Source organism: Gallinula chloropus (assembly GCF_964237585.1).
Source record: "Gallinula chloropus genome assembly, chromosome: 31".
Lineage (NCBI taxonomy): Eukaryota > Metazoa > Chordata > Aves > Gruiformes > Rallidae > Gallinula > Gallinula chloropus.
Genome location: NC_140116.1, coordinates 2729636 through 2756051, shown reverse-complemented (window position 1 = coordinate 2756051; position 26416 = coordinate 2729636). Strand labels below are relative to the sequence as shown.

At 53.3% G+C, this 26416-nt stretch overlaps 2 protein-coding genes across 2 annotated transcripts in view; one reads left to right on the top strand and one right to left on the bottom strand.

Annotated features, from left to right (window-relative positions):
• Positions 1-810: 810 nt before the first annotated feature.
• LOC311202622 (A-kinase anchor protein 1, mitochondrial-like) lies at positions 811-19327 on the top strand (the record flags this gene model as incomplete). The annotated part of the gene is made up of 12 exons (XM_084277212.1): positions 811-907; positions 2435-2568; positions 3286-3361; positions 12334-12467; positions 12945-13071; positions 13438-13568; positions 13970-14147; positions 14435-14585; positions 14764-14831; positions 15553-15626; positions 15932-16269; positions 19205-19327. The coding sequence occupies 11 exons, from the start codon at positions 811-813 to the stop codon at positions 16034-16036; spliced, it is 1275 nt and encodes a 424-aa protein (XP_084133338.1). The 3' UTR covers positions 16037-16269; positions 19205-19327.
• The window catches only part of ESPL1 (extra spindle pole bodies like 1, separase), a gene marked incomplete at both ends in the record, with an annotated part of 32227 nt that continues 22982 nt past the window's right edge, over positions 17172-26416 (bottom strand). Inside the window, 1 exon segment of the mRNA XM_084277211.1 lies at positions 17172-17309. Coding sequence (XP_084133337.1) covers positions 17172-17309 — 138 coding nt within the window.

Genomic DNA, 26416 nt, shown 5'->3' with positions numbered 1-26416 from the left:
TCCCGGGAGGGAAGTTGGCTGGAGGAGCCCCCCCTCCCCCTTCCCCACTGAGGGAGGGAGATTGAGAAACATGGAGGGGGGAAATGGAGCGATCTGGGGAGGGGTGTCAGGACTGGTTTGGGGCCAAATTGGTGGCTGGGTGGTCCCTGCTGAGGTATGTACAGGGGGCCTGGAGGGGGCCAGGGTAAAGCGGTTATCAAGGGGGGGTTTGGGGATCAAGGTCAAGGGATTCATGGTGCACTGGTAGCCCCTGTTTGGGTTCTGGTAGCCCCCAGCTATGTGTGTGTGGGGATGCAGGGAGGGGAGACCTGGGGAGTTTCAAGCAGGACACTTCTCAGGGCTGGGATTTGGGGTTAGGAGTGGGGGGGACCGAGCCCTTTCCCCCCCCAGCCGGGGGGAGGAGACCGGAGGGGGAACCTGCCCAGGGGCCGGGCCGCCGGCCGCTCCCGCCCACCTGCGTCCCCCGGGCCGCGGAGGCTGCGGTGGGGGGCGGGTAGAGAGAGAGGAGAGGAGAGAGCCGCCCCTCTCCTGCCCGGGCTCTGCCTCCCCAGACAGGCGGCGGGAGGAGCCAATGGCGGGGCTGCTCCGCACAGCCCTGGGAGGGGCGGCCGGGCAGGGCCGGGCCGGGCAAGCGGGGGGCAGAGCCGGGGAGGGACGGCCCAGCCCGGCCCAGCTCCGCCCAGACAGGCAGCGGTCGGAGCCAATGGCGGGGCTGCTCTGCACACTGGTGGGAGGGGCCGTGCCGTGCCGTGCCGGGCGCGGCGCAGGACGGGCGCGTTCCGGCCGCGGGCTGCCGGTGCCTCTGTGCCGATGGCTCCTGCGGACCCCCCGCGGCCTCTTCGCCTCCGTCCGCCGCGCCCCCCGCACCGTCCCCGGCCGCGCCGCCGCTGCAGAGGCCGCCCCCCAGGTGAGCGATCCGCCCCGGGCCGTACGGCCGCCCGAGGGCCTCGCCCCGTCCCTGAGGCCCCGCGGCCTCCCGGGTGCGGCCTGCGGGACCTCTCCTCGGCGTTCGAGCCCAGGGCGGGAGCGGAGCTGCGGGTCCCCCCGCCCCGAGAAGGCCCCTGGCGAACCCGCCCCCCTCCTTCCCCCCCGGTGGCTTTTCCATCTGGGAAGCGGGGAGTTGGGAAAGAAACGGGCCCTGGGAGCGTGCGTGGGGCAGGAGCAGAGGGCTCTGTGTGTGTGAGTGTGGGGGGGAGCAGCGGCTGGGGGGGAGTCCCGGCGTAGGGCGTGTGGAGACACGGGGATGCCTTCCCGGGTGTTAACGGTACCAGCATCCCCAAGCTCCCTGTCACAGATGGTGGGTGGTGGCGGCGTTGGAAGGGACCTTAGACATACATCTTGTTCCAGCCCCCTGCTATGGGCAGCGTTGGCCATGCCGTGCCTGTGGCTTCTGTGTCCCTGAGGCGAAGGAGCGTCTTGTGGAGAGAGACACCGGCTGCACCAGTAGTAGTTCCCAGTGCCAGGGCAGGAAGGTGCCTGTGCAGGCGCTGCTGGCTGTCCTGGCAGGATGGGAGCGGGAGACCCGGTTTCCCTCAGCGACCCCTCGCTGGGAATGGCGGGCGAAGCGGTGCCAGGGAAGCCGCGTCAGGTGCTCCAGCTGCTCTCCCGCTGCAAAGGGGTTTTCCAGCAGCGCTGGCTGGGACGGGCTGTAAGGTGGCAAAGGTGTTCCCAGGTCCCCTGTGGGAGTCCTTGCATGGAGCTCTCAGCCACAGGCTGGTCGTTATTTCTGCCCCTTGAGGTTTTCCCAGGGTAGAAAGAGGAAAAACTGTGGGTGTGGGTGGTGAGACCCCTGGGGAGAGAAACTCAGCGTTGTACACAGGGGCATTGCCTCGCTGAAGGGCAGTGTGTGGCTTGGGGGGGGGGATGTTAACCTGTGCAGAGTAGAAAAAACCCTGTTCCATGTTAGCCAAAGCCATGTGTTTGGTGCTGGGAACAAGCATAACAGATGAAGAAGCATTAAGAGAAGGGAATTACCCCACTGTAGTGGGATAATTAGCAGTGCCGTGGCTGGGAGAGGCGGGGGATACCCTGCGGTGGCTGTGTGTGTGTCTGAGATGATCCTGATGGGGCTTGGAAGGGGAACTACAGCAATTAGCTCTGGATGTTTTGCTTGTGTGAAGCTCACCCATAGTTTTAAATCCCTGTTCTGTGTGTTCTTTCCTCAGCCCTCAGCAGCCTGCGGAACATCCTGGTGGGCAGGAACCTCCAAAGCTACAAGCAGGTGCCGCCCATGACAAAGGTTGTTCACAGCCCTGGTTCTTCTGGGGTTTGGCATCCCTTGGAAAACTGAGGGGTTTCTGAAACTGCAGAAGGGTGTGCAGCTTGGAATGAATCCCACTGCTTTGGGTGGGATCGAGGAGCTGGGCTGCCATGCAAATGGCAATCCTAACCCCTCTTAATTCACACTCTCACGTGGCCTGCCTTTGTTGTTTAGATGCTGCCATCCCTGGGTATGAAGAGAAGGCTGAAGAGGTTTTTGCTGCTGCGGTGAAGGTACCAGCCAGGGCAGCAAGGAAACGCCAGGCTTCCCTCAGCAATGGCACTCCAGGAGCAGAGTCTGCAGGAGAGGTTAGCAGAGACTTTCCTGAACCCGTGCAGCCTCAGGCTCTTCTTTTCCCTTGGCAGCAGGTGCCTCTTGTGTGCTGGGTTTGCCTCGCTCAGGTTTGCCTGCTCTGCTCTGGCACGTGGAGCTGAGGAAGGAGCACCCAAAACACATGATCTTGTGAGAACAATCACCTGCTTCCTCTGGATAAAGCCCTCTCTGCTGGGTTTGGTGTCCACCGGCCTGGGAGAGGATTCCCATAGGACTTTGGCTCTGTATAAACAAATCCTGAGCTGCTTGACCCCTTAGTTTGGTTGGGAGGTGCAGTGTGTTTCTTACTGCCCCATAGGGTGAGAGGAGTAAGAAACCCTCGTGCTCTATTATTTGTCCCTGAGAGCACCATTGACTCTTTGTTTGTACAAAACCCCTTTCTGAGGGGCTCAGCTGTCCCCGAGCCAGAGTCAGGGCTGAACTCTGGAATGCTGAGGAGCTGCCCGAGGGGCACTGGGCAGGAAGCCTGAGGGGGTTTAATCACTGCACATAAGAGAGCCCCTATTAACAATCAAACCCAAAGGGCAGCGTGCTGGTCAGAGACCCTGCAAAGATCCTTCTCCTGCACTCTGAGCCAGCACATCCCGGTCCCCAAGTCAGACCAGAGCTGCCTCCATTTCTGGAAGTTTCCGCTGGCTTGGGCTGGTGTTCAGGTTAAACTCAGGGTGGTGCTTTCTTTGTTTCTGTTCCAGACTCAGGCCCTTCCTGCTGAGCCTGCAGTGAAAAGACCCAGAAGTTCTGTGCTGGAGGAAGAACTGGTGCAGACTGGTAAGGCTGATGTGAAGTCATGAGCTTGTTTCTCCTGCGCTCTTCCTGGCATGTGGTGCAACTCTCCCCCTCGGCTCACGGACGGGCTGTGGCGGCATCGCCCCGCGGTAGCGTCTGGCAGTGCTGGGGTGGGAACTCAGTCTCTTCCCTGCATCCCTGCACTGCTGCTGGGTCAGGGCCGGGCGTTTTACTCGGCCTCTCAGTCCCGGAGCTGCCTTGGATGCAGCCAGCTCCAGCTGCGATACGGCTGCTGCCAGCTGGCCAGAAGGAAACTGGTTTGATTGGAGGTGTTAGATCCCCAGAACCCTTGTTGGGTTTGAGTCTGGGGTTCAGCCTGGCGATACCTCGTGCCCAGTGCAACTTGCTGCAGTTGCCAGTGAGAAAATCCAAGGCTGTTCTAAAGTAACAGAACACAGGGAATGTGAAGACGTAGGGGTGTCCTGGTTTCTTTTCTTGGAAATGGCCTCATCATCATCACCATAGCCTGTTACAACAGCCTCCACACCCCCATGTACTTCTTCCTCCTCAACCTCTCTATTGTTGACCTTGGCTACATTTCCACTACGGTTCGTTCCCAAAGCCATGGCCAATTCCTTCTGGGACACCAGGGCCATTTCCTACACAGGATGTGTGGCTCAACTCTTTTTCTTTGTATGTTTGATCTCAACAGAGCTCTTTCTTCTCACTGTCATGGCCTATGACCGCTACGTTGCCATCTGCCACCCCCTGCACTACAGGACCCTCCTGGGCAGCAGAGCTTGTGTCCACATGGCAGCAGCTGCCTGGGGCAGTGGGTTTCTCTATTCTGTGCTGCACACGTGCAATACATTTTCAGTGCCCCTCTGCAAGGGCAATGCTGTTGACCAGTTCTTCTGTGAAATCCCCCAGATCCTCAAGCTCTCCTGCTCAGATGCCTACCTCAGGGAAACTGGACTCATTTTGGTGACTACCTGTTTAGGTTTTGGCTGTTTTGTGTTCATTGTGGTGTCCTCTGTGCAGATCTTCAGGGCCGTTCTGAGGATCCCCTCGCAGCAGGGACAGCACAAAGCCTTTTCCACCTGCCTCCCTCACCTGGCCGTGGTCTCCTTGTTCCTTAGCACTGCTGTCTTTTTTCCCACCTGAAGCCCCCCCCCATGTCCTCCCTATTTCTGGACCTGTTAGCATCATTTCTTTGCTCAGTGTTTCCACCAGCACTGAACCCCCTCATCTACAGCATGAGGAACCAGGAGCTTAAGGATGCCATGTGGAAACTGAGGACTGGATGTTTCTAAGCAGCTCATCTTTGGCATATTACTGGCCATGGAACTCACATTAGGACCAGTCTGTATTTAGTATGAATTTTGGTGGTTGTTTTGTCTTCTCAGTAGCCTAGATACATGTATGCACTTCACTTTTCTCAGCAGGTTTCCACCCCTGCTTGCTCTTTGGTCATTTTGATGCTGCTCAGCTCTCCAGTGTCTTCCGAGACTTGGAAACTTCCCGTCTTTCAGATGTCTAATAAGCGGTTCTCTCAGAAGTTCAGTGTGTTGATAAGTGACCTTTCTATGTATCTGAGCAAAAGTTGGTTTGGAGAGAATCTCCTCTGAAAGCTGACCCCCTTCATATGCTGCAGGATGAGCATGAGCCAGCAGTGTGCCCTCCTGGCTAAGAAGGGCAATGGCATCCTGGGGTGTATTAGAAGGGGTGTGTTCAGCAGTGTCCTGGTTTTGGTCAGGATGGAGTTAACTTCTTTTGTAGCAGCAGATGGAATGCTGTGTTTGGGTGTTAAAATGAAAGCAGTGCTGATAACACCCTGATGGTTTTAGTTGTTGTCAGACAGTCAAGGACTTTCTCAGCTCTTCCTATTTCTCTATTCATGAGAAAGGAGGGGCGAAGCCAGGACAGGTGACCCAAACTGGCCAAAGAGAGTATTCCATGCCAATTACATCCTGCCCAGTATAAAGGGGGGCTGATGGGAAAAAGCCATTCTGGTGTGAAGCTCTTTGGGAACAGAGCGGCGTTGACCCAATAAACAGTATTTCAACAATCATTTTGGAGGGGGGGTTTTTCTTTCTTTTCCTTATATTCTCACAGCTGCTCTAACTCCTTTAAAATCAAAATCAAATCCTACACTAAAACCAAAATAACCTAGAAGTGAAGCTATTTTATTAGGGTGACTGTAACATTTCCCCCTTTGAATGTATTGATAATTATACTCAATACTTTCACATACTCAAATTGTGGCTTCACTGAATGTCAAATTGTCACATGCTGGTGGATCTTTTCACTTGTGCCAAATGCAAACTTTGATTTCCTTTAAAGGGAGATTTCTTCCAATTGAGCATAGTGTAAACCATCCTGAATTCATTTGTGATATATTTTGCCAATTTGCAAATTCTTTCATCAAATGATACTTTAGTTTTACCTGCTATTGATATTTGGTTTGCATTTATTTTCTTATCCAAGCTTGTTCACTTGCTTTTGCTTGCCAAGTTACAGGTTTGTCTCTGAGTACTACTTGTTACCTGCGCTGGGTGTGGCAACAGTTTCTCTTTAATTCATGTTTCCACCTTCACAGACTGCAGAGCAAACAGAAAAACAGATTTGTTAATCATGTTTCAAAGGTAACTTTAAAGTCTCTGGATCTCCAACCACTCTCCAGCTAGTGGGTGTTGCCTTCTTCCCTCTGGTGTAGTGGATCCAAGCCTCTGATTCAGCAATCTTGAACATCACCAGGGTGTCTGCACCCCAGTGGCATTCTTTATGTCTTATCTGCAATATTTCTCCCATGATTAAGGGAGGCAATATGACCTGACTCTTGAGAGTCCTTCTGAATCTTTCCTTTTGCTATTTCTGTATTTCCAGTCTGATGTGCTTTACAGAGGTAGGATTGCTGCTTGGAGTGGTTCTTGAACCAACAAGAACTGTAAAAATTCCTTTAGATGCTAAATATTTGGCCCTGGGAGGACAGTAGTCCTCCTTCTTTCCATAGTGCTCCATGGACATGGACTTTTCAAGGTTACATCATCTTGTTATGTAAGAGCTACCTGGTATTTCATCCTCCTTCTAGGGGATAGCCAGTGTGTCCCCTTTTGTTCCAACACTGGGACCACCATATGTTGAACACCGCCCGTGATGGCTCTTGTCCCTCCTGTAGGCAAGAGGCTCATCCTTTGCTTACCAAGTCCAGTTGCCTGGAAAAGCATCCCACTGGTCTTTCCCAGCTTCCCATTCTCTGGATCAGAACTCCCATAGCCAGATGTTGCCGTTCGTGGACAAGGAAGTGGAAGTCTTTAGTTAAGCCCGGTAATCCCAAGGCTGGTGCTGTCACCAAGGCTGGTTTTAAGTTTCCAAAAAGCCTTTTGTTGGTGTCTATTACATATAAAAGGGGGAGACTCCTGGCCTTCACACAGTGGTTTGGCTGTTTGGCCACAATGCCTGGTCCAGAGCCGACACCATCCTGCCACTCCCAGAAAGGCTCTCAGTACAGTCCAAGGCTCTGGAACACCACAAATTCCCTCTTTTCGGTCTGTCCCCAGCATTTGTTGTCCTTGTGAAATCTCCAAGCCCAAATATATTACAGTTTCACTTGCAGGTTGAGCTTTCTTCTTGGATACCTTGTACCTATGAAGTCCCCCAAAGTTTAACAGTCCATTGGTTCCCTGTATCCAGGCTGACTTCTCTTGGGTAGCTGTTAGAATACCATCCAGGTGTTGCAAGAGCAGCTGTTCTGGTTGCAGAGTCACTGTCTCCTCGTTTGTTCAGATCTCCAGTTCCTTTGCTAATTGGCTGCCAAAGTTGGTCAGGCTGTTTTGAAACCCTTGGGGCAGCCGTGTCCAGGTCAGCTGTACCTTGTGCCCTGTGTGTGGACCCTCCCCCTCAAAAGCAAATCATTTATGACTCTTTTTCCAGGTTTATGCAAAAAAGCATCTTTTCAATCAAGCACTGTAAACCACTGATAATGTTCCTTCAGGGCAGTCAACACTGTGTAAGGATTTGTCACTACTGGGTGCAAGGTCCAGCTGCTCTTAGATCCTGTACCAATCTATACCCACAACTTGGCTTTCACACTGGTAGAATAGGTGTGTTAGAATTTGATTCATACCCTTGTAAAATCTTATCTTCCAAAAATTTGTTGATCAACCTTTTAATTCCCTGTTTTGCCTCAGGTTTAACAGGCCATTGTTTAATCCTATTGTTAATGCTAACTGGTTTTGCCCTTTCTCATAATGGGTGGCTGGGGGTGGCTGACCTTAACTCCTGAGTGATGCCCAATTATATTCCACATAAACAATATTTCAACAATCGTTTTTGGATGGGGTTTTTGTTGGTGGGTTTTTTCTTTTCCTTTTTTCCTTTTTTTGAAAAATGCTTTTTTTATAACACCCTTTTCACTTCTTACCTTTACCCAGGCACCCACAGGGGGGTTGGGTTGTGGGGCTTTTTTTTATGCTTTGCTTCTCTCCAGCTGCACCCCTCAGGGGATAACAGAACCTTTGATCAAAGCTCCACACTGGCTTCATGCACATCTCATTCACTCACATTTATACACAGCTCCAGCATTCAACTTTCTGTGCTGGTTTGGCCCTGGCTAGAGCCCAAATGCCCACCAAAGCCACTCTCTCACTCCCCTCTTCAGTCAAACGGGAGAAAATATATATTGGGAGGCTTAGGAGTGGAGATAAGGACAGAGGGATCACTGTCCAATTAGTGCAATGGGCAAAACAGACTCAGCACAGAATAAAAGAAAGAAAACTAATTTATTACACTACAGCTACACACCCAGGGAACCAGAGTCAGGTGATGAGAGGCACAGCCTGGTCTTAAAGCACCTTCCCCCCACCTCTCACCTTCTCAGCAGACTTAAACATCATCATGATTTTACTCCCTTCTCCCCCCTTACCCCTGCCAACATGGCACGGGGAAGTGCAGGGACTGGGGAGTGGGCTTCTGGCAATTCCTCACAAGCTGCTTTCCTCCTCCAGATCTTAAAGAACCTTCCCCCCATCCCTCCCTTCTTTGCAGACTTGACTTTAATCGTAAATTTACTCCCTTCCTCCCCCCATCTCAGCACAGGGAGGGGCATTCCACCTGCTGCTAGAAAGAAACTTGACTCTTATCCTGGCGTGAAACCAGGACTGTCCCCCACCTAGGGGAAATCACCCCCTCCTGAAAGGTCAGTGTGCTTACTGCAAGCAAATGGGCTTTGGAACAAGGACGGCCTGAGGCTGGGCAAGCCCGTGATGGGAACTGACGTTACAAAAATGCATCATGGAAGACCAGCCATCCTTTATCTCCACGAATGAAAAAAGCATTTCTTACCACTGCATCATCAATCTGAGAGACGCTGCTGTGGCTCAAAGCCAAGGTTGTTCAAGTGGGATCACTGCTGTCACTGGGTGACTTGAAGTCGCACCCTCGGGCTCCCCCTGACCAAACTGGCAGCCCTTGGGCACCAGGATTTCCTGTCAAAGACAAGCCCACTGAAGTATCCTGCTTGCATCTTCGGTGAAAGCCCATAGTTTCAAAAACAATCCAAATGAGCTTCTGTAAGAAAGATCCCTAAGCTTTATAATCACCCAGATGAAAGTGATGGGTCTTAAAGCGTGAGCTGACAGAGTCAGAATGATTTCACATCCACAGCGAGGGAGGGAGTCCCAACACTGACAGCCAGCCCAGGCTGGGGAATGGGAAGGAATAGAGGGACTGTGGAAATTACACTCCTGATACCCCTTGCCAAATCACAGCCCAGAGAACGGCAGATGACTGTTCAGGTCTTGAGCAGTTAACAGAAGCACATTCCAATAAAAGCATCAGAAATATCCCGTTGAAAGGACACGTTTAGGCCCTTCTAGTTGAGCAACCAGGCTGGGGAAGGGGCTGGAGGGCAAATCGTATGAGGAATGGCTGAGGGAGCTGGGGATGTTTAGCCTGGAGAAGAGGAGGCTGAGGGGAGACCTTATCACCACCTACAACTACCTGAAGGGAGGTTGTAGAGAGGTGGGTGATGGTCTCTTCAGCCAGGGGACAGAAGATAGAACAAGGGGAAATGGCATGAAGCTGTGCCAGGACAGGGTTAGATTGGATATTGGAAAAAAATTTGTTACTGAAAGAGTTGCAGGGCTGGAACAGGCTGCCCAGGGAGGGGGTTGAGTCACCATCCCTGGATGTCTTCAAAAAAAGGGTAGATGAGGTGCTCAGGGATCTGGTTTAGCACAGGATGGGAACCGTTGGACTCAATGATCTTCAAAGGTCTCTTCCAACCTGGTGATTCTTGTGATTCTTGTAATTCCTGATTCTAAGAGACCAGCAAACCCTTTCAGCTTCACAGCTTTAGGAGCAGAACGTGCAACAGGCGGGACAGAAAAGTACCAGGGCTCCAAATGGGGATTCCCCCACCCCCACGTGATTCTCGCACGCGCTTTGAACGCCCATCAGGAGAACTCCCTGTCACCTGCCCTGATGTTGCTGAAAACCCAACACTCATTGTGGCCATTGCATGTTTTGATGAGGTCAGCCCTTCGATAGGCTTTCCCCCACCATGACTGATCTACTGGAAAAACATGCCACAGCCAGAAATGCCAGAACAAACACGGGACACAGCAGAGGCAACTGAAAGCATCAAGAACGGATTCCCTCCCAGTCTGGAAAGCAGTTACAGCACTCCCTTCAAATCTCCTGGGAGTATCAGGTCAGACATCCCAGTGTTTGGTAAGGCTAAAGCTAGAAAGAGGAGAGGAGCTGTGCTGGGGGCAGGGACGGGGCTGCCCAGCAGAGGCCATGAAGGAGCTGGAGAAATGGGAGAAATATGGGTGTGAGTCCAGGGTTGTGTGACCTTGTTTAAAGAGCACGGGTCCTGTGAGTATGATGAACAGAGATACTTCAGGTTGCATTCATTCTCGCTTCTTTTATTACTAGGACTTTCCTGCTATGCCTATTCTCTTAAAAAATAGTAATTAAAAAATCAGTCCTGTATCTGCTGCAGATGGACTAATAAATCTCAAGTTTGACAGGATCTTGAATCTCCTGGCTTTGTCCCCACCTGCAAGACGTACATCCTGGTTTTCACCTGCTGCCCCCCTGTCTCAAGGCAACCAACTGTTGCCAAGCAAACACCCAACAGAGGTCTAGAATAGCAACGGTTGCCAGGGACCTCTGGTGACCAACCAGTGACACCTCTGTCAGAGGGGCATTAGTTGGGAGGTCACTTCCCAGAGCGGAAGCACTTCTAGTCTTGTCTGGGGAGATCACCTCTTGTCTTTTCAGGAGAGATCACCTCTAGTCTTGTTGTGGGGGATCACCTCCAGTCTTGTCTGGGGAGATCACCTCAAGTCTTGTCCGTGGAGATCACCTCCAGTCTTGTCTGGGGAGATCACCTCTTGTCTTGTAAGGGGAGATCACCTCCAGTCTTGTCTGGGGGGATCACCTCCAGTCTTGTCGGGGGGGATCACCTCCAGTCTTGTCGGGGGGGATCACCTCCAGTCTTGTCTGGGGAGATCACCTCCAGTCTTGTCTGGGGAGATCACCTCTAGTCTTGTCCGTGGAGATCAACTCCAGTCTTGTCTGGGGAGATCACCTCCAGTCTTGTCTGTGGGGATCACATCCAGTCTTGTCTGTGGAGATCACCTCCAGTCTTGTCGGGGGAGATCACCTCGAGCAGGTCACACACGACAGCATCCAGGTAGGTTTTGAAACCCTCCAGAGAAGGAGACTCCCCAGCCTCCCTGGGAAGCCTGGGAGGAATTTCCTTTTCTTCTCTTCTTCATTTCTTAAATCTTCTCTTTGATGGCTCAGTCGGGTGACAGTAGAGATGGTAAAGCTGGTATTTACTCAGTCTGCCCTTTCTCCAGACTTTATCCTACCTCCTGGGTCTGGGGTTCCTGAGGGCCCCTTTCAGACGGGTGGATCCTGTCCCTCTCCAACAGGTTGGAGTCACCAAAGAACATCCCCTTGTTGTCCAGGCCAAACCCCTGGCCTTAGTCCCAGCTGCGTAGCCAGGAGTTGAGAGGCGTGAGATTTCCCAGCCCGTTCAGTAGAAGGAGGAAAAGCCAACTTGGGCACCAGTGTTTTCCAGTCACACCCCCAGGGCTCTCTGGTCTGCCTTGATTCTGCCTGGTGAAATTGTTTGAAGTATAAAGGTGAAATAAGGTGAAATCCAGAAGTCTTGGTGCAAAATGTCCATATATCCCCAGTCTTAGGTAGGAACGTGTTGTGTGCTCTCTGGTAGGGACGTGAATTTAAGGAGCGGCTGGAAAACAACCCTGTTGGTGCTCACAGAAACACCTTCAGGCATTTATGTAGCTTCAGCCTTTGTGTTACTTTGCCAGTGATGACTGTAAGGTGCTTTCTTGTTTGAGACCTGCTCATGCGAATGGTTTCTGCTTCTGTTGAGGCAGCCTCCAGTAAGCACGGGGTCCTTCTGTCTTTATGGGCTGCTGCTGAATGGAAGCTGGATGGCAGCAGGTTTCTGAGGTGCTGCTGGGCGAGGCAGAGTTGTGCTCTGAGGAGCTGTGGTTGAGTCAGTCAGTTGCAGACCAAGTGCCCTGAACCCTGTCAGTTCCGTGTGAAGAGCTGGCATGGCCCCCCACGTGCTGAATTCCCTGTGAAGAGCCCTGATGAAGCCATGGGGAACTGCAGAGTCCCTCTCTGCAGCAGCTCTGTTAGCGTGGCTCTCCTCACGCTGGTAGCTTTGACTTTGTGTCTTGGCTTGACTTTGTGCACCGTGGCACTGTTTGGAAGGAGTCCTGCTGAACTCAGGCCTCTGCTGCATTCCTAGAGCTGTGCAGCCTTTTCTTCAGGTCTAAAAGGAAACTTTGGGTAGGTGACGTGCAGCAGGACTTTCCCCTCTCTGAAATACCCCAGACCCCAGTACAGGAGCCTCCTGGCTGAGTGCAGAGGAGAAGCTCTGTGAAACGCTGCATTTTCCTGGCCAGGTGTCTGGTAGCTGGCTCAGGAGGGCTGTCTGAACTCTGACACGTGTGCATGTCTCGTAGACTTGGATGTCAAAACCATGGACTCTGTGGGCAGTGGCTGTGCCATGGGGAAGATGGTGACAGGCCAGAAGTCAAGGCCTGAAGAAACCTCCACCGAGCCTGACCTGGTCAGCTGGGAAATAGAGGTCCCAAGGGTAAGCAGCCGCTGGCCTGCTCGCACATCCTGCCCTGCGCTCCCTACCCATCTCCTGCTTCTTCCAGGCTGGTGCTGGCTCAGAGCCATCCCAGGGAGATCAACAGCAAATAACAAGGACTGAAGTGTTTTGCATAGCGTTAGACTCAACAGGGGTGAAGAGCCAGTCCCAGCTGTAAGCATGAGGTGTCTCAGGGCTGTGTTCAGGGTATCACTGGCTCATTGTTCCCTGTTATCTTCCATCCATGTTGTTCTCCAAGATGTGAAGATGAATCTATGAAAATGAGCGGTATTTACTGGCCTGTATCTAGCCTGACTTATCCCAGACCAGCTCTGCACTGGTCCAGCATGGCCTTTACTTATCCTGCCTGGCCCTGCGCTACAGGAACTGGGCACATGGGTGAAATAAGCCCCAGCAGGGAGTGTGGTTTGACCTCCATTCCTTCTCTTGACTGCTGCTTTCCTCTCTTTCGCAAAGGGTTTAGTTGGCCGCTTGATTGGCAAACAAGGAAGATTCATGAACTTCCTAAAGCAAACATCTGGGGCCAAAATTTATGTCTCCTCACCACCTCATCTGCGTGACTCTCAAGTCTGTCACATTGAAGGTAAGCGAAACGTCTCTGTGTTTGTGGTCCAATATGTAGCTCGGGGGCCAGAATGAGATGGGCAAGGAATTAAACAGCACGTATCTGCAAATGCAAGCCTTGCCTGTGAAGGATGTTACATTAATTGTGGGTGAAAACTACCTGCCAGTGAACTGGGTTCATCCTGGAAGCTAAAGCGGTGCGATTGGGGCCTGGTGGTCTTGAGTGTCTCACGTTGGTCTGACAGCCACCTACACGGCCGGTCTGTGGAACCTGAAGCTGTTGATGTGGTGCAGACAACTTTTGGCAGCTCTGTTTCTTCACGGGGTGGGGGGTGTCCTCAGCATAGCTGTGCCACAGACTTTCTACGGGACGTTTATCTTCCAGGCTTCCCTCAGCAAGTAGAAAAAGCACTGAGCCTGATCGGCCAGAAGTTCAGAAGTCTGCGCCTCACCAACGTCCACACTCCACCTCCACCAACACCACCAACGCCTCGTTTTCTCCCGACGACTTGCTGGGTAAGTCCCAGCTCTCTGGCTGCGCTGATGTCGGGGGCAAAGGCTGCTGTTGGTCACCGCTGTCGCAGTACACTCCATGCAGGTGGCTGGTTCACAGAGGCCCTCACAGCCAGGCTGGTTTTGTGTAGCTCTCTCTTGCCTGGCTTGTGTCACTGTAACGGGTCAGACTGATCTTCCTGTTGGAAGGTGGCCTTGCCCCAAGTCTGATGTCCTTGAGAGCAGCATGGAGTAACTTTATGCTCCTGATCCAGAGCAGCCTTTGGAAGTCAAATGCTGGAGTGGCAGGGATTTTGCACCCATGGCTGTCAGCCTCAGGCCACGCTGGTGGACCATGGAGTGGCTGTGAATGAAGCTTGTGTTGCAGTGAACTCTAACAAGATTTTCTTTCTTCCACGTGACAGCTGTGCCTCCCAGAGGGAACTGCTGTAGAAGTGGTGGTGTCAAACCAAGTCAATGCTGGCCACATGTTTTTACAGCAGCATACACACCCCACTTTCTGTGTCCTGCGTAGACTTGGCCAGCACATGAATGTCTGCTACTCCCAACCGGATATTCCCACTCTGCCAACTCCAGTAGAAGGCAAGTAACTCAATTGCTGAGACGCTGTTCACTTGCGAAACTTGTAGGGTTGTGCAAGAGCCTGATGCCCCTGAGCATGGTGGTGGCAGACAGACTTGAGAGTCCAAGGCAGCTCTGCTGAGTCGCAGCTGCAGGCGGGTCTGATGGAGGGGCAGGGGTGTGGAAGGGAGATGGGAGCAGCAGAAAGAATGTTGTTGGTTCTCAGGAGGTCGCTGCGCAGCGTGGCTGATCCACCCGAAGGGCTCGTTTCTGGGCATCCACTCACCCTGAGCTCTTGTGCTTTGCAGTTGGCACGATCTGCGCGGCTCCGGCTCTGGATGGGGTGTGGTTACGGGCTCAAGTCAATAGGTACTTTGAGGAGACAGGTGAAGTGGAGCTCCGCTACGTGGACTACGGAGGCTATGAGAGAGTGAAGATCCACCAGCTCAGGAAGATCAGGTCTGTAGCTCCTGCTGCTGCCACCGCTTGGATTGCTGGGAGCGTGGTCTGGGGTCTTTGGAGGGTCGTTACTTTTAAACTGAATTCCTGCTAAAGCAATTGATTAATTGCTGTAACCTTCAAGGACACAGGAGAAACTTAAATCCAACTTCTTTGGGTTTGTTCCCTTTTCTTTCAGGTCTGACTTCTTATCGCTGCCTTTCCAAGCAGCAGAAGTTTTACTGGATAACGTGGTCCCTCTGGCAGGTAACGGAGCTCTCGAGACGTACCCTGGGTGGTGCTCCGGCAGGTTTCCCTGGGTGCCAGCTGTGTACCAGCCATGATTCTGTCTCAGCCTTCTCCCTCCCCTGGCGAGCGCAGCCTCTGGAGGGACTGGAGTGAGGGCTGGAGAAACATATTTTCTTCCAAATGTGCGAGCGAGTGTGGCACAACCTGTCAGGCTCCAGGGGAGAGATGGGGAAGGGCCAGGCTTTCTCCTGTGTGGAGGGAGGAGAGAAGGAATGACTTTACTGAGGAGCAGGTTGGCAGGATGGGCAGGGTATAGGTGAAGTAGCTGGAGCTACTCTGCCACCTTCTGTCCCGCAGGAGTTCCCAAGGCAAACTTAGCTTTTAATCTGCTAGACAAACACCTGAGATTTTCCTACTAGTCAGAGTCAAAACAGCAATGGCAGATGAAAAGTCTGCTCTTCTGCCTTTCAAGCCTCCCAATTCACCCGCTGCTGGTGTTCACATGAAGGTGGCTTTAGAAAGCGCTCGGTCCTTTCCCTTCGGCAGCACAGCAGGGATAATACTTGTGTGACCTCCAGCTCGATAGGCTGGGTCCAGCAAATGCCTCGAGCGGTGGCAGGGGAGGGTTCTCTGGCTGGGCTGCAGTCGGAGGTCAGGCAGGGTTGGTTGCATAGTCCCTCCTGGCCTGTGAAGCCTGGCCCCATCTCATCTGCTGTCTCCCGCTCTGCTCTCTCCACAGACGAGGACCACTTCTCATCCCAAGCAGACGCTGCTGTTGTGGAGATGACCAGAGGCGCAGTCCTGCTGGCGCAGGTCAGTGGGAGCTGTCTGGGAAAGCCTTGCTGCTGCTTTGAGTGCTGCTGTTGTCCCCTCTCCCCCAGCATCCTGTGTGTGCTCCAGGCCAGAACAAAGGCCCAGCTTGGACGCCCGGCTGCTGGGCAGGGCTCTGTTGGAGAAACCTTGGTGCTGAGACCTTCCTGGTGCAGCATCGGCAGCGCTGTGGCTGACGCTGGCCGTGCCAACTCTGTGGCTCAGGGCAGGGCACTGCTGAGAATCGCTCAGGCTTGCGACCAGGACTGGTGTCTGTCTGCACGCTGATGTCGGTCTGTCTTTTCCAGGTCACAAATTATGACAGTGCAACAGGTCTGCCACTGGTAGAGCTCTGGAACTCGATGGGAGATGAGGTGCGTCTGGCCACATGCCTGTTTATTCGACACTGTTAGAGTTGACGATGGTGATGCAGAGGGTGGCATAGCAACTGGCTGATGGTTCTTCCCAGTGGCCTGTTCACCTTTCTACTTCTTTTCCCCCCCTTTAGATGCTGTCAGTGAACAGAGCTCTAGTAGAAAGAGGACTGGCTCAGCAAAACAGACTCAGCACAGAATAAAAGTGATTTATTACTACTACAACTACACACCCAGTGAACCAGAGTCAAGATAATGAGAAGCACAGCCAGGTCTTAAAGCACCTTCCCCTCACCCCTCTCTTCTTAGCAGCCTAAAGTACTTTCACAACCTTATTCCCTCCTTCCCCCCCTAACATGGTGTGGGGTGGGGCAGGGAATGGGGGTTTTCAGTCTGTTCCTCCTGAGTTCCTTCTTAGCTGGGGGGGCATTCCACACATCCACCCTCTTCACCTGCGGCACTGTGGTGTCCCACCCACAGGGGACAGTCCTCCAACTTCTCCAGCATGAGTCCTCTCTGCTGGGGAGTCATCTCCTCACCACAGGCCTCTCAGTAGGACTCCTTTCCATGGGTGCTGACCTTCGGGCCCAGACTGCTCCAGCCTGGTCCCCCACAGAGTCACAAGTCCCCCAGCAAACCTGCCTATGCGTGGATCAACCTCTCCACAGGCCATAGATGGTCTCTGCTCCCCATCCTTATCCATGGGCTGTGAGGGGACACCCACTCCACCATGGTCTTCTCCACAGGCTGCAGGGGAATCTCTCTCTCCGGCACCTGGAGGGCCTCATTCTCCTTCCCCCTCCCTCCTTCCTCCCTGGCTTCTTACATCTTCTCACTCCCTTCTCTGGTGGAAAAATCCACCTGCCTGTGGGGTTTTTCTCCTCACTGTGATTCCCAGAGGTGCTGTGACCATCACCGACTGGCTCAGCCCTGGTCAGCAGCAGCTCTGGCCTTGAATTGGCCGATGTTTCCTCTCTAAGTCCTGCAGAGAGCTTCTGGCTGCTGCTTGCAGGAGCCATCTCAGCAGCACAGCTACACAAAACTGCAACAGCTGTGAATCTGTAAATAGAAAGGAGATTGAGGGGGGCTTCAGGTAGGCAAACGTGGCAGTGCTAACAAACAGGGAGACCACCTCCAGGTAAGGGAGGCATGTGGAAAAGGCTTTGTGCCATCCCTACTCCGAGGGGATCCTCAGCACCGACCTGAAGATCTGAACACAGGACACCATGATGAACACAAACCACCCAAAACCTAAACAATCTCTGACCACAGTTTCACTGAGATAGGGCCGTGAGCAAGAGAGCTTGAGGATCTGGGGGATGTCACAGAAGAACTGGTCAGCAGCATTGCCTTGGCAGAGGGACACTGAAAATGGATTGGCAGTGTGGAGCAGAGCATTGTGAAGAGCAGCTCTGTGACAAGGAGCTGGCTGGAGGGCCGGGCTCAGAGAGTGGTAGTAAATGGAGTTAAATCCAGCTGGTGACCGGTCACGAGTGGTGTTCCCCAGGGGTCGGTGCTGGGGCCTGTCCTCTTCAATATCTTTATTGATGACCTAGATGAGGGCATTGAGTGCACCCTCAGTCAGTTTGCAGATGACACTACATTGGCTGGGAGTGTGGATCTGCCTGGGGGTAGCGAGGCCCCACAGAGGGATCTGGACAGGCTGGAGAGCTGGGCTGAAGCCAATGGCATGAGGTTCAACAAGAGCAAATGCCGAGTCCTGCACTTTGGCCACAACAACCCCAGGCAGCGCTATAGGCTTGGGGCGGAGTGGCTGGAGGACTGTGTGGAGGAAATGGACCTGGGGGTACTGATTGATGCCCGGCTGAACATGAGCCGACAGTGTGCGCGGGTGGCCAAGAAGGCCAACGGCATCCTGGCTTGCATCAAAAATAGTGTTACTAGTAGGAACAGGGAGGTGATTGTCTCCCTGTACTCAGCACTTGCGAGGCCGCATCTCGAGTACTGTGTTCAGTTTTGGGCCCCTCACTACAGGAAAGACATTGAGGCCCTGGAACGCGTTCAGAGGAGGGCTACTAAGCTGGTGAGGGGTCTGGAACACAGGCCTTACGAGGAGTGGCTGAGGGAGCTGGGATTGTTCAGCCTGGAGAAGAGGAGGCTCAGGGGAGACCTTATAGCTCTCTATATCTTCCTGAAGGGAAGTTGTAGTGAGCTGGGGGTCGGCCTCTTCTCCCGTGTAGACAGCGACAGAACTAGAGGGAATGGTATCAAGCTGCGCCAGGGGAGATTCAGGCTGGACATTAGGAAGCACTACTTCTCTGAAAGGGTAGTCAGGCACTGGAATGCACTGCCCAGGGAGGTGGTGGAGTCACCGACCCTGGGGGTGTTCAAGGAAAGACTAGATGTTGTATTGAGGGACATGGTTTAGTGGGAGCTAGTAGTAATAGGTGAATGGTTGGACTAGATGATCTTTTAGGTCTTTTCCAACCTTGATAATTCTGTGATTCTGTGATTCTGTGACAATATTTTTAAGTGGAAAAATAAAAATTAGCATCAGCTTTTTTTCTGCCAGAGAATGGAGCGAGAAAGTGTAAGGAACTTTGCAGAATACAAGGTCAGTGAAGAAGGTCCTCCAAGCCCTGTAGCTGAGTTTCACCCACAGCCCGTGGAGAAGACCATGGTGACTGAGGCTGTTCCCCCGCAGCCCATGCTGGATGATGTAGAACAGTGATTCTACTCACAGAGTGTAGAGGTCCCCACGCCTGAGCAGATGCAGACACTGAAGGAGGCTGTGACCTCCTAGGAAGCCTGTGCTGCAGCAGGTTTGCTGGCAGGGCTGTGGAGGCCCCATGCTGGCACAGTCTGTTGCTGAAGGACGGCACCCCATTCAGGTGACCCACACTGGAAAAGCTGGTGATGATCAGAAGCTATGTGGGAAGGGCTCATGTGGGAAGGTTCATGGATGACCGTCTCCCATGGGTGGGACCCAAAACTGGAGCAAGGGGAGACTGTGAGGAGTCCTCCTTCTGAGGAGGAAGGAGCGGCCGAGACAATGTGTGATGAACTGACCCCAATGCCCATTCCCTGTCCCTCTGTGCTGCTGAATCGGAGGAAGGAGAAAATGAGAGAGTGACGTGGATCCTGGGAAAAAGAGGGTGGGATGTGAGTAGGTGCTTTAATATTTATTTTTTTTTCTGTCTCTGCCTTTCTCTCCCATTGCTCCTGCCCCTGCTCCCCATCCTGAAGCGAAGTGACACTGTCACCCTTCAGGCACTCGCTGGCAGAGAAGCTGCGATGGGCAAGGTGGAAGAACATTAGACGTAGAGGGGCTCTTTCCAGTGTTGATTGTAATAAAAATGTAAAAGCTCAACAGGCCTTATTCGTTCTCACCACCAGAAATGTTTCTGATGGAAATGTTTTTGAAATATGCTAGGGGAAAGCTTGGCTTGCCCTGTGAGCAGTCAGGAGTTGGGCTCCATGATCCCTAAGGGTCCCTTCCCACTCAGTGTAGTCTAGGATTCCAGGATTTTATTTGGTCACAAGCATCATCACGACAGTTGCCTCCTGACAGCACCACACACGGCCCTGGTGTCTCTGTTGCCCTTATCAGTAACACGGCCGTTGTGCCTCTCTCCCCCTCCATGACAAGTGCCGGGCTCTGGCACTCTTGGCAGCCCAAGGCCTGGACAACCACGTCTGCACGGCACCTCTGATTTCTGGGCGGCCACATTCCTTCTGGTGACAGCTTTGCCCAGTTTGCAGCCATGAATGGCCAAGCCCGTAGGACCGACTGCTCAGACCGGGGTGCCAGGCCCAGGTGCCTCACTCTGCCCCCTTTGCTGGGTCTAGCTCAGTGCACAGGGGTCTGAGAAGCCTCCCTGAGGGTGGGGGTGCAGAGGGGTCGAGTCGATGGGCCTGTGGGGCCTTGGACCCTCGTTAGGATCAGCCGCAGGTGATGCTGGCTCACCCCGTGCCACCTCAGCAGGCCGCCAGCAAGCGGCTGGCTCCTGGAACAGTCCTGCAGCTTCTCTGGGCCTCAAGAAGCCCCAAAGAGCGCTCTTTGCTGGCCCTTTTTTGCTGCAGATCACTTCCCAGTGCGGGCATCCCGGCATTGGAGCTGGTTTCCTCAGTGAGGAGGAGACTGCAGCTTCTGCTCCCACTTGCCTTTTGTGAAGCCTATACGGGTAACCAGTGTCAGTGGGCTCCTGTGCCTCCCCAAAAGCCATCCCAAGCAGACTCCTCGGGCCAGGCCTATACATAAAACTCCAGGGATGGGGATTGACGAGGAGGGGACCTGGGGGGCAGGCCCTCTGCCCAAGGGGCAGCAAAATAGCACAGGGCAGTCATCCACAGGAAAAGGACGCTCCCCTCACCACAAAACCTCATTATTCTCTCCCATTAAATTGATTAAAGGGGGAATCAAGCAGCTATCATTCCTATGACAGTGTCAATCCTATCAAGGGCTAATTGCACTGAAGGAGCTGATGGATACCTTTAAGCCTGGAGATCAGTTTCCTTTTAGAAGAAATAATGAGGGTTTGAAGGGCTATTCAGACCCTGTCAAAAGGCAAAAGTTAGGGAACAAAATATCTATATCATTTTGAAAAGCCATATAGAATGTCTCCTTAGGTTTTGCACTACCAACCACTTCACATAAAAAAAAAATTGGGAGAAATGGGCAGATAGAGTGACCAATAATGGGAATGCAGTCTCTTTCTGCTAATTAGTGCCTGACTGATCTCTTTCCCATGTGAGTAGGTCAGGTTTCTTGTGTGATTTTAGTCACCTAGTAAGACCAGAAAAAAAAATAATGCATTCCTCTTCCAGACAGGTAAATCTAAACAAAGTCCTTGAGCTTCCCTGGATGTGCACAGTCCTGATCCCGTCTGTAGTGCTGGGGAGCACAGAGCAATAAATCCTTTACCGGTGACAAGTCTCCCTTTGGTCTGATTCCCGGGGTGGGGGGGGGGGGTTGGAGGGTTGGGCCTTTTCCTTTCCAGCTGCTGTCTCTTGCCAGATGAAGAAGGGCCATTCCTTACCGCCTTGGAGGAACCTTTATTTGAATTCCATGGGATCCCAAGGAGTCATTCCTGGTCTTCAGTTTTGGGTACGGATGAATGGAGGTGACACACAGTTTCCATCACATGAAATCCACACTCATGGAGAAGGGGATCTTGGCAACTCTCCTCCACCCCCAGTAATTCCCATGGGAGCTGGGACCAGCAGCTCCCAGGAAGAAGGTGCCTATTTTGTGCCCACCAGGACTGGGGAAAGAGGAATCCCATCTCTGGTGGGTTTGTGAAAGCCATAGGCCAGAGCTGCATCCCCTTCCAGCCCCAGGGCTGCAAAGCAAAGATGAGGTGCCTGGAGTGGCTCGCCTGAACCCCTTCCTTTCACAGGGGTAGAGTCCCCTCCCTGTCCCTGCCTGGAGGTCCTGCCTCATGCGGAGACAAGGAAAGATGATTATCCTGCCCAGCTCTGGTTTGATCGGGAGAAAGGACTCTGCTGGAGAGAAGGATTTCTCCCTAGCTGAGGGAGATGGGGATGGGATGGGATCACAGAATGATCCCCATGAGGCCTGAGGCACCAGGAGGGAGCCTAGAAGAACTGGTCTTCTCCTGCTGAGCTGGGCCAGGCTCCTGGGATGGAGGGAGCTCATGGCAACCCAGCAGCACTGCAGAGAGACAGCTCTGCCCAGGAGCAGCTCCTCTGCCCAGCGCACTGGCCTTATTCTCGAAGCTTTAAGGATGCTGAGAATCAGTATTTCTGCCTGGGAAAAGGGGAGGTTTGTGGTTAGCCTGGCCTTGGGAGCAGCCAAACGCAACGTACGTAAACATCCAGTTGTACTTAGGGGCCCATTGAGAGTGATAAAATCTGTATTAGCTGGGACACCACCCCCTGACGGGGTGGCACCAAGAAACTCGAATGGAGCGCTTGGATAGAATGTTACTGTAATAGCTATACAGTTTCAGAGGGTGCAGCCAAAACCCTGGCTCTTCAGGAAAGAGCTGCTTTACAAACTGAAACCAGTACAACTTCCCCTGGGCTGCAAATCCCACCCCCCCCCCACCCCCCCCCCATTTTCAGAACAGTTACTGAATGCTTGGATACGGATGATGCTGCTAAAAGAGAGGGCAAAACATGGGAACATCGAGCTGTTGCCTTGCAAATAAAGACCAAACAAAAAATCATCGCTGAAGGGGAGGGTAGTGCTCAAGTAGGAGAACTGGTAGTAGTATGGAGTGTGTTTCAACACGAGGCATAATCTCCTTCTCCTGTCCGTATCTACACTGACTCTTTCGCTGCCTTCAAGGGATGTACGGAATCGCTTCCATTGGGAACACAATGGGTGGGAAGTCAACCAAGTACCTGTCTGGCCAAAGGGAAATGGCAAGATATCTGAACTATTGCAAAGCAAGGGAATTGGGCAGTGGCATAGGTCCCTGGCAGCAGCCCAGCCCAGCCCAGACTGAGAAGGAAGAGTGGGAACAAAGGGGAGTGGGGCTCAGGGCAGGGCCCACAGAATGCGGCCCATGGAACATGAGTGATGCAACGAACAGGAGGGCAGGTGGAGCGAACGGGCAGGAAAGGGCTCTCCTCCCATTGGCTCCATGGGCTGCCCATCCAGAGGGTGGAACGCCCCTTTCCCTCGGTTGCGGAGTGCCCGCGTCACCATGCCCCATGGCTCCAGCCGCCGAGCAGCCTCTCGCCCTCATTCCCTGTGTGCCCTGGGCAGAGGCGCCACAGCCGTGCAGCTGTCTGCGTGGTGGAGCTCCTGAGAGAGAGCAAGGAGCAGTATTGCCAGTGCAATTAGAGACATGTTCCGATCAATATGGGATGCCCTGATGGGCTGGGGGTGGCTGTGGCAGGCCGGGCTTCCTCCTCACGCTCCAGAGGGTTATTTTCTGGCACCTCTTGAGGCGGCTCGGGACCCAAATTCAAGAGAGGGTGCCGGTAAAATGGTGAGGGGTGAGAGCAGTGGCCAGGCCGGGTCTTCTGGAGAATCCAGGGCGGGTTCCAGGGTTGGTACCAGGGCCGGTAGGAGGCTGAGGACGAGTGCAGCAGTGGGGCGGCCTGGGCAAGGCATTCAGCGCTGGCCCGGAGGTGACAGGGCTCTCCGGGGGAAGGCTGGAGCTGCCACTGTCAGTGAGGAGCTGTGGTCGGGGTCGTGTGGCGCTGCAGCTCCGCTTGGCGAGGGGTCAGAGCTGCTGCGGGGATGGGGGGGACACTGGAACAACAGGCAGGTCCAGTGACGGGCTCCTGTCACCAATCCGTGACCTTGGTCACAGCGCCATACCCTGCCCTTCCCAAGGGACTCCCTGGGAGCCTTCCCTTGATGGGACACTTGGAAGCGAGCCTAAAACCGCTCCCTGTCCCCCTTCCCCCATTCCCCTCGTGCTCCCCAGGGCTGCCCTCGCTGTGGAACCGAAACGTCTCGCCGGCACTGGCGAGCCCATCCCGGAGAGGATGTGTGCCACTCCCCGACAGCCCTGAACCCTGCCAGGGATCCAGGGGCAGCCACAGCTTCTCTGGGCACCCTGTGCCAGGGCCTCCTCCCCCCGGCCCTTCACCCAGGAAGGATTTCTTCCAAACAGCTCAGCTAAATGTACCCTCTTTCAGCTTGAAGCCGTCGCCCCTTGGCCTGTCCCTGCACTCCCTGGGGACCAGTCCCTCTCCCACTTCACTGTAGGACCCCAGAGCAGGGTAGAGGGGCAGAATCCCCCCTCCTCATCCTGCAGGCCACAGTGTCTTTGATGCAGCACAGGGCCCGGTTGGCCTTCTGGGGACTATTCTGTGACACCATTGCAGGAAGTGAGCAGCAAGATGGTAAAAATGGGAGTATTTCACCTGACCTGGGATGACAAGCAGTGGGAAATGAAAGAATAGCTCTTGGCCTGGCACATGCCAAAAGGCCACCAGTCGAGTGGTTCCTCAGGGGTGGTGTAGGAGATACGGTGTGCAGCACATCAGCTGCCGATGTCACAGTACTGACTGAATTCAAAAGTCATCTCAGGAAAAAGGAACTTGAATGTTCTTTGAGACCAGGAGAATTAACAACAAGGACAGAAGCAACAGGGAAGAGTTTACAGGATTTGCACACAGTGCTGGAAAAATAACACCTAAATAACCTAAAATAACACCTAAAATAAGACCTAAAATAACACCTAAAAATAGCACCCATACCCCCCTAAAAAAACCCCAACCAAACCTAAACCTAATTGAACTAAAACGCCATGGCAGTTTCCTTAAGAGTTGTTTCTGCTTTAGAGCTCGTTTTTACCAGTTTGTAAATTAATAGTTGTAAATGGATCCAGTTTGAGCAATGGATGTGATTTAGGGGATGCTGTTGCACCTCTTTGGTGTCATTTTCTGGTGCTCCCTGCCCATCCCATGCAGACACAGAAAGGTTCTGAATAAATGGCTTTTAATGGAAAAAGAGAACAAAACAGTCATCAATGGTACTAAATCTATAATCAACACCGTTCTTCCCTCCCTGCCTTCCAACTTCCCTCCCTCCCTTCCTCCCTCTCTCCCTTCCTTCATTCCAACCTGTCATACCCTACCCATCCCTGCAACAGAGCTAAGAGTGATGGCACTGCCTGGCAGGCTTTCCTCTTCCATTAGGACATCGATGTCCATATATATGTCGCAGCCTGTGACACTGTCCACATCCATGGGGACAGGAGAGATGTCAAAGACTTCCACACTGTCCACATCCATGGGCACAGGACCACCTGAGTGGCTGACAGTGCCCAGGGATGCCCCCAAGGGCTTACCAGCACAGGACTGGCTGGACTGGCTGCAGCGCCCTGTGAGATGGTGGTATTAGGGAAGGGATGCTGGCAGTCCTGCTGCTGACCCCTGATGGGCGTGGGGCAGGAACAGCTGTGGTTGTCCCTGGGTGGCTGTTGGTCTGAGCAGCCTGCTGGTCATCTGCAGCTGTGGGGTCCCTGAAGGGCACTGACTGATGGAGAAGCAGTGCCATGGCTGATCTTGGAGGTGGCTGACAGCGCAGCATATCTGGTGCTGATCCACTGGCGGTTGCAGAGGTGGAGGTTGAAGCAGCTGCCCCACAGGCCGTTTTGGGGATCTGCAAGGACAGACCTGCTGCTGGCCAAGGCTGAGCCAATCAGAGATGGTGGTTGTGCCTCTATGAAAACATATTTAAATAGCAGAAAAAGCTGTAAGCAGCTGCTTTTTACCAGCAGAGAAAGGAATGGGAACATGTGAGAAGCTCTGCAGCCCCCAAGGTCAGCGCAGAAGGAGGACAGGAGGTGCTCCATGTGCCAGAGGAGAGACCCCTCTGCAGCCTGTGGAAAAGACCGCGGTGAAGCAAGTTGTCCCCCAGCAGCCTATGGAGGATGAGGAGAAGCAAAGTTCCCCCCCGTAGGCTGTGGAGGATCCCACGCTGGAGTGGGTGGAGACATATGGAAGATGCTGTGACCCAGTGGGGAGCCCATCCTGGAGCAATGTCCTGTCAGCACCAGCAGCCCATGGAGAGGGAGGCCCAAACCAGAGCAGGATTGCTGTGGGGACGTGTGACCCCGTGAGTGACGAAGCTGAAGCAGTCTGGGCCCAAGAGACTGACCCCATGGAAGGGACCCACACTGGGGCTGTTTTACTGATATAAAATGCCAAGGCAGTTTCCTGAGAGGGATGTTTCTGCTTTACAGCTCGATTTTACCAGATTATAAATTAATAGTGACAAATGGATCCGATTTCAGCAATGGATGTGATTTGGGGGGTGCTCTTGCACCTCTCTGGTGTCATTTTCTGGTGCCCCCTGCACTCCCTGCTCATCACATGCAGACACAGAAAGGTTCTCAATAAATGACTTTTAATGGAAAAGCAGAACAAAAGAGTCAACAAAGGTACTAAATCCATCATCAAAAACTTTCTTCCTTTCTTCCCACCCACCACCCTTCCCTCTCATGTTCCCCCATCCCTGCAACAGATCTGAGTAAGATGGCAGTGCCTGGCAGGCTGTCCTATTCCATGGGGACATCGGTGTCCAGCGAGATGTCACAGACTGTGACAGTGTCCACATCCATGGGGACTGGGGTGGTGTTGAAGTCCAGTGTGTCCACATCCATGGGCACAGGCGAGATGACACAGCCCACTTCCAACCCCGCCACCACCCACCATCTGTGACTGGGAGCTCCGGGACGCCGGCACCGGTTCACACCCGGGAAGGCATCCCCGTGTCTCCAAAACCCTACGCCGGGAATGGCCCTTCTTCATCATCTGGCAAGAGACAGCAGCTGGAAAGGAAAAGGCCCAATCCCCCCCAACCACCCCCGGGAATCAGACCAAAGGGAGACTTGTCACCGGTAAAGGATTTATTGCTCTGTGCTCCCCAGCACTACAGACGGGATCAGGACTGTGCACATCCAGGGAAGTTCAAGGACTTTGTTTAGATTTCCCTGTCTGGAAGAGAAATACATTATTTTTTTTTCT